Source organism: Camponotus floridanus, unplaced genomic scaffold (assembly GCF_003227725.1).
Source record: "Camponotus floridanus strain SB8 unplaced genomic scaffold, Cflo_v7.5 scaffold291, whole genome shotgun sequence".
Lineage (NCBI taxonomy): Eukaryota > Metazoa > Arthropoda > Insecta > Hymenoptera > Formicidae > Camponotus > Camponotus floridanus.
The window spans coordinates 116,328-123,057 of NW_020229427.1; the positions used below are offsets into that span (position 1 = coordinate 116,328).

General features: G+C 32.4%; 1 protein-coding gene and 1 pseudogene across 1 annotated transcript; one reads left to right on the forward strand and one right to left on the reverse strand.

The window, feature by feature from the left end:
• Positions 1-247: 247 nt before the first annotated feature.
• LOC112638353 lies at positions 248-712 on the forward strand (annotated as a pseudogene).
• A 674-nt stretch (positions 713-1,386) lies between these two features.
• Positions 1,387-2,169, reverse strand: LOC112638351 (nuclear pore complex protein Nup205-like). Its single transcript, XM_025409932.1, has 3 exons — positions 2,035-2,169; positions 1,744-1,954; positions 1,387-1,658 (listed from the first exon to the last, which is right to left on the reverse strand). The coding sequence occupies exons 1-3, from the start codon at positions 2,149-2,151 to the stop codon at positions 1,450-1,452; spliced, it is 537 nt and encodes a 178-aa protein (XP_025265717.1). The 5' UTR covers positions 2,152-2,169; the 3' UTR covers positions 1,387-1,449.
• Positions 2,170-6,730: the final 4,561 nt, after the last annotated feature.

Below are 6,730 nucleotides of genomic sequence, written 5' to 3' on the forward strand. Positions count from 1 at the left end.
TAACAAAGAGATTTGTGATGATCCATATGTAAATATTAAATGAGTCAAGAACATGAATATTGTCATAGCATAAATTGTATCAGTACTAATTGTTTCGGTTAAAGTTTTTAAAATTGGCGATAATATATAACCAAATGTAACAATTAATTATTGCATTATAGATAACATTATAGATAACATTACCAAAATGCTACAAAAGATTTATGGACAGTATTTGTTATCTATAATGTAATAATTAATTGTTACATTTGGTTATATATTATCGCCAATTTTAAAAACTTTAACCGAAACAATTAGTACTGATACAATTTATGCTATGACAATATTCATGTTCTTGACTCATTTAATATTTACATATGGATCATCACAAATCTCTTTGTTAGATTCCTTATCCATAACTTCTTCAATTTTTGATTCATGTTGGCTTCCAGATTAACATCTCCATTACATGCTTTTTCACTTTTAACAGTTTCCGTTCAATGTTTTGTATTGTTACCGTATTTATTGTCACAAATAACTAATAACATTTCATATCAGTTTTTTTGACAATTGGTATCATATATTTACTTTTATTTATCTCACAAACATTTTCATTGTTTTTATTGTTGCTATAATATTCCTACATTTTATTTGTCCACTTTTTATGTCAGATGCGAAAATATAAAGATAACATTTATGGTCCATATGGGATGAAGCAGTAATTGTTTCCTAAAATAAATACAACATATTCTCTGTAAAGTATTATGGTTAAGTAAAACTATATAAATGTAAACATGTAATTTCTTTTTCTTTCTCTCCATTAAATTTAGATTATATATGTACTATACTTTAAAATAGAACATTCTATATTTTTATATAAAACTGTCATATTTACAATATTCATATAATAAATAATAAATGACATATTATATAAATATATTTATTGCATAATATATAAGTCAAAGAGATAAATAAGATATATGGAAGAAGCATGTTAATATAAATCATGTTATAATTCTAATAGAATTAAGATATTCAAGAATTAAAGATATTCTAATGTTTTACAAAAAATGTTATAGAAGATGAAGTAAAGAACAATTATGATTTTCCTTGAATTTTTGTAAATAAATCGACATTGTGTGTATATTTGAGATTCTCTAAATTAGATTTATTAATCATTTTTAACATATTTCAAATATGTAACAAATTGTTAGTGATTTCAATTACAATTTCATATTCTAGTCTAAATATTTTTCGCTTTTATATATAAAATGACGATTGACCTTAAGCTAGATTATACAAATTAATAAAAATTAACAAATTATAAAGATCCCTTATTAAAATTGGGATAAAAATATATACTTAACTTATAAACAATATCTACATATGAAAAAATATTTGAATCAAGGAAATTATTTACAAAATTGGAACTATGAATGTAAACGCACATCTTAGCTCTTTATTTTATGATTATAAATTGTAGTAATCTTTATAAATTCGTCTTATAAGAACTTCGATAAAACTGTGATCCAATGTTGCATATTCACTGTGTGTCATATCCAATAACTGTGTAACAAAAGCATCTATAAATATAGAAACAAGTCCTTGCTTCAGTTTCATTAATGTTTCAGTCGAGACTTTCCATTCTATCATATTCTCATCGATGCTACTTGAAGACACTATAAATAAATATTTTAAGTGCTTGAATAATTATAAAAATTATATAAATATACATTGTTTATGATAGTCGAAAATGTCACTGACCGTGTATTCTTTGAGTATGTCGTGATATCACTTGCATAGTATAAAAGTCCAAAGAATGACTCCAGAGAATGTATAAAGCATGTTCTATTATAAGAGAGCAATATTTTATACTTTGTCGCTTATCTCTTACCCAACGATTCAATCGTTGTTCGACCAATATTCCGTTGAGTTGTTTTCCTATATCGAGTTCCATCTCATTTTCAGACATAATCTGATAAAAAATTAATCATATTAAGACATTGTGATTTGAGGTTACAAATATATATAAATTTGATTGAAAGTTTTGCTCACCTTTTTTAATTCTGCTGTACTCATGTCAGTTACTATTTGTGATTTTTTAATTAAAGAGTCGATATGTGGTAGCTCGGTATGTAGTAAATTTGTTACAGAAACCAGATGTTCAAACATACTTTCTGTCACTGTAACTAATTGCACTAGTTACAGCGCCGTCTGTCGTGATAGCAACCAACTAATTTACAGGCCTGTTTTACTCACATGCCTCGATTTCGCACACACACATATGCACGAAATTTTCATGCACGCTAATTATTTTTACTACGCTTCTAAACGCATTTCTGACTGTTCATGTATATTCCTTCAGGAAATTCTGAGGTGAGAGTGCTCTTATTTTGTACGTACAAACTGCAAAACTTTTATATTCAGCTAATATTGTTACGAGTTGATGTCAGAAGCCGATAAGAAAACTGTAATTTTCTATTTTTTTTTCATTTTGAACAAAAAATGGTTCACTCTCATCTTTGTTGTTATGTGTAATTTAATTGTGGAAAAGCATTTATTATTCTGTGCAACTAATAAAGAGTATAGTGTGCACAAAATTTTGTCGGTAAAAAAGGAAGGTCCGGCATCACCTTAATTTTTGAGAAGAATCCTCCAGTATCCTTTTTCAAAAATTTCTTAAAAATCTAATTAAATTATAAATTTCATGTTAAATAGATTTATATCCATGGAAATATCAAATATATGTGATATATAATATATATATGCAGTGATGGGAAAAAGTTTCGGAACGGCTGGATAATTTGAAAAATATGCATCACAGAGGAAAATGACCTACACAAAAGTTGTAGGATTTTTCCCGGGCAATCCGACGGTGACCTTAGATTTGACCTTGGATAATCATTTGAAGGTCACATAAAGATTACCTTCAATTTCTTAAATGGAACCCCCTATTTTTCATTGCATATTCTTGTAGCTTATCTCGAGAGCTTTCCAAAACACTATAATTAAGTACCTTTTTATTAAGTACTTTTTGAGTTATAAGGCTTGAAATAATTTCTTAATTTTACATAAACCATAAAATATCTAGTAAACCATTCATTTTTCGATTATCTTACTTTCATACTTTTATGTACAAAATAATGAGAGGAATCAATTGGTGTAAAGAAAACATACAGTTGTTTTTAAGAAAAAATATGGAATTGTTAATTGCAAATTACATATTTTTTCTTAGAAACAACTATGTGTTTTCTTTACACCAATTGATTTCTCTCATTATTTTGTACATAAAAGTATGAAGGTAAGATAATCGAAAAATGAATGGTTTACTAGATATTTTATGGTTTATGTAAAATTAAGAAATTATTTCAAGCCTTATAATTCAAGAAGTACTTAATAAAAAGGTACTTAATTATAGTGTTTTGGAAAGCTCTCGAGATAAGCTACAAGAATATGCAATGAAAAATAGGGGGTTCCATTTAAGAAATTGAAGGTAATCTTTATGTGACCTTCAAATGACTATCCAAGGTCAAATCTAAGGTCACCGTCGGATTGTCCGGGAAAAATCCTACAACTTTTGTCTAGGTCATTTTCCTCTGTGATGCGTATTTTTCAAATTATCCAGCCGTCCCGGAACTTCTGACACACGCTGTATATATATATATATACCCAGACAGCACAGGACATCCTATGGACATTCATTTTATGTCCATTTTACGTCCGTACGTCCATGGACATGAAATGACTGTTCATCGTACATCCGATTCGGGACATCCGTTAACGGCCAATATTTGGACGTCCACAAAATGTCCGATCTTGGACATCAAAGTTTCGCGCGAGCACGCAAGGATGTGTTAGTTCGTTCGTTTACCGCTATGCGACGTGCGATGCGCTATCTTTCTCGTATTTAAGTTTTAGTTATAAGAATTATATAAAGTTTGCAAAGAGTAACAAATAAGATTAAAAATATACTGTTCAATTTAATTTGTGATCTCAATACAAGAGTTTCAGATATTAAATTGATTTTATAAGTCGTACAAGTAAATGTCCGGCAAATAAACGAAAATAATCCGGTACTTATTTAAACTTGCTTGTTGCACTTTACATTTTAAATTACCTATTTAAAATGTAGAGTGCAATAAGCAAGTATAAATATAAATAAAATTTTTACATGAATTTTATGTAAAGTTTTATATGAAATAGATAAATTATACTATTTTATTATATTATTTAATTTTGTTGGGCCAAAGAATTTTTTATGTTTTAAATGTTATGAAGGATAATGCTATTTATTTATGTATAATAAAGAACAATTTTTTATATATGATTAAATTAGATCAAAATCCATACATAATTATATCTACACAATTATACATAATTAAATATAAATTTTTTTCTGAGTTTATGAATTTTTGATATTTATTCCAATAATAATTTGAAAGAGTAAGACACTGAAAATGATGTCCATTTTAAGTCCTTTTTTGGATTGTTTTTTGGACATCCGAAGTAGTGAATAACCGACGTCTTATGGATGTCCAATGGATATCCGTCGGACTTAATTCAGACATCTTATGGACGTCCACATGTCCAAACTCGAATGTCCATTGGACGTCCATAGGAGTTCCATGTGCTATCTGGGTATATACATATATGTATGATATATATACATATATTGTAACGATGCATTCCGGTGCATCGTTACGATTCCCGGCATAACATCCGCCGGAAGCTGCCGCCCGGCAGAACACCCGCCGGGCAGAGGCAGGGGCGCGGTGCGCCCACCTTTTTTAAACTGCCGAAAACCGAAATTCGGCCGAACATCGCCGAACAGAGTCGATGTGGCCCGAACCGTCGACCGGCGAAAGCCCGCGTTCGGCTCCTACCCGAATCCCTCCGAACGGGCCCGACCGTACCGTTTTCCGAAAACCCGTTCGGAAGGGGTTATACCGTCACGCGCCGACGCGGGCAATTAGCTCGTATAAAAAGGGCCACATTTTTGACGCAATCAGATCTCTCCGATCCGCTTGAAGCAGTACGCTTCCAAAGAGCAATCCTTGAGAAATCCTACCAAACGCACAGAAAGAGCTGAAAACAGAGGTGGAGCGTGCTCCGTCTCCGAACGAGAGTTCTCGATTCTGACGCCAAAGTGCAATCCGCCTAATCCGCAGCTGCAACCCTCACGGAAGGTGGAGCTTGAGCCGCCCCGGATCGGGAGTTACCGATCCAGCTGCATCGCGCAATCCATCCTTTGCGAATAAAAACCAGGGTTATACGCACCGAACATCGTTGCATGCATCACATGCAATTACGTGAGCGCATCTAAACAAACGGACGCATAAACACCGCCGCGTTCAAGCGCATAGGCGATTTATACGCGGACTTTAAATCGCGAAATAAATATTACGGCGAAAATCACCGTCGATTCCGAGAACCGAAGCATTCTCGGAATCTCGGGATTCCCCGCAGAAAAAGCGCCGCAAAAACGCGCGCCGTCTCGCGCAATAGTAAACACCCGCCGGCGTGCGACAGCGAGGCCGAAATTAATCCGCATTAATATTCGGCTTAATTACGCGAACCACGCAATCTATATACGAACTTTTATGATCACGCACACGCTCACACACTCGTCTACACATTTACACACTCCGACTCTGTACACACTTTCATACAAACGCAATAAACGCAATTATACCACACACACGCGTATTTTATTTAAAGACACCTAGCACCGGCGATCTATCCGCGCTAAGAAAAACGTCCGGAAATACGAACGTTACAATATGTATGATATATAATAATCTTTGTCCGACAAAAAATATTTGTTGAAATTTATCGCTTATGTCATTGTTTATTATAACTTCTTTTATACGAATATAATAAAAACGAAATATAAATAATAAATATAAATAATAAATAAATAGCTAATAATAAAGAAAAAGAAAAAGAGAAGGAACAGAGAAGAAGAGGAACTTTCTCTTTTACGTTGCATAGCAAATGAAATCTGCACGAGATATAAAGAGTAGATTTTATTTATTTTCAGATATCTTTATCCCCATATGAGATCAGGCATTTGCGTGATAGCGCAACCAAAAAAACAGATCCCCGAATACATCAAGCTAATATCTTTTCTGTTATGGGAAGTAATGGTAGGAGTACTCGGGATATGTTTGTTAATGTACATAGTTTTTGTGAAAAGCGTGGGATATATAAAGGCTGGACTAGAGGTGATAAGACTCGTAACCTCTGTAGGATTTTTACATTTGCCCAAAATGAATTCCTTAAGGATCTTCATATGTATGGCATTAATTTTGGTACTTAATCTAAATGCTCTCTTCCAAAGTCACTTGTCATTCTTTACTCACTGTGCCGGTCTATCATCGTGACATCGACAACATACCAAGTCTCAACCCAGATAGCACAGTACATCCTATGGACGTTCATTTTATGTCCGTTTTACGTCCGCACGTCCATGGACATAAAATGGACGTCCATCGTATATCTGATTTCAAACATCTTTTAATGGTCAATATTTGGACGTCTATAGGATGTCCGATAGTGGATGTCAAATTTTCGCAACACGCGATGGTGTCGTTTATATAGTCATCACGCATATTTATATTGTGTGTGTGTGTGTGATGGATACTTCAGTTTAGTGAATCTCGCAGAAAACAAGTTAAATAAAGTATATATTATATACGTAAGAAAATAATTAAATTAATATAATTTATGCATATTATTTTTATTTTATGTT

Coding starts and splice junctions, on each gene's coding strand:
- LOC112638351 (XM_025409932.1), bottom strand. CDS start 2,151: ATGTTTGAACATCTGGTTTCTGTAACAAATTTACTACATACCGAGCTA. Junction 1,955..2,034: donor GTACAGCAGAATTAAAAAAG/GTGAGCAAAACT, acceptor ATTTTTTATCAG/ATTATGTCTGAAAATGAGAT. Junction 1,659..1,743: donor ACATACTCAAAGAATACACG/GTCAGTGACATT, acceptor ATTTATTTATAG/TGTCTTCAAGTAGCATCGAT.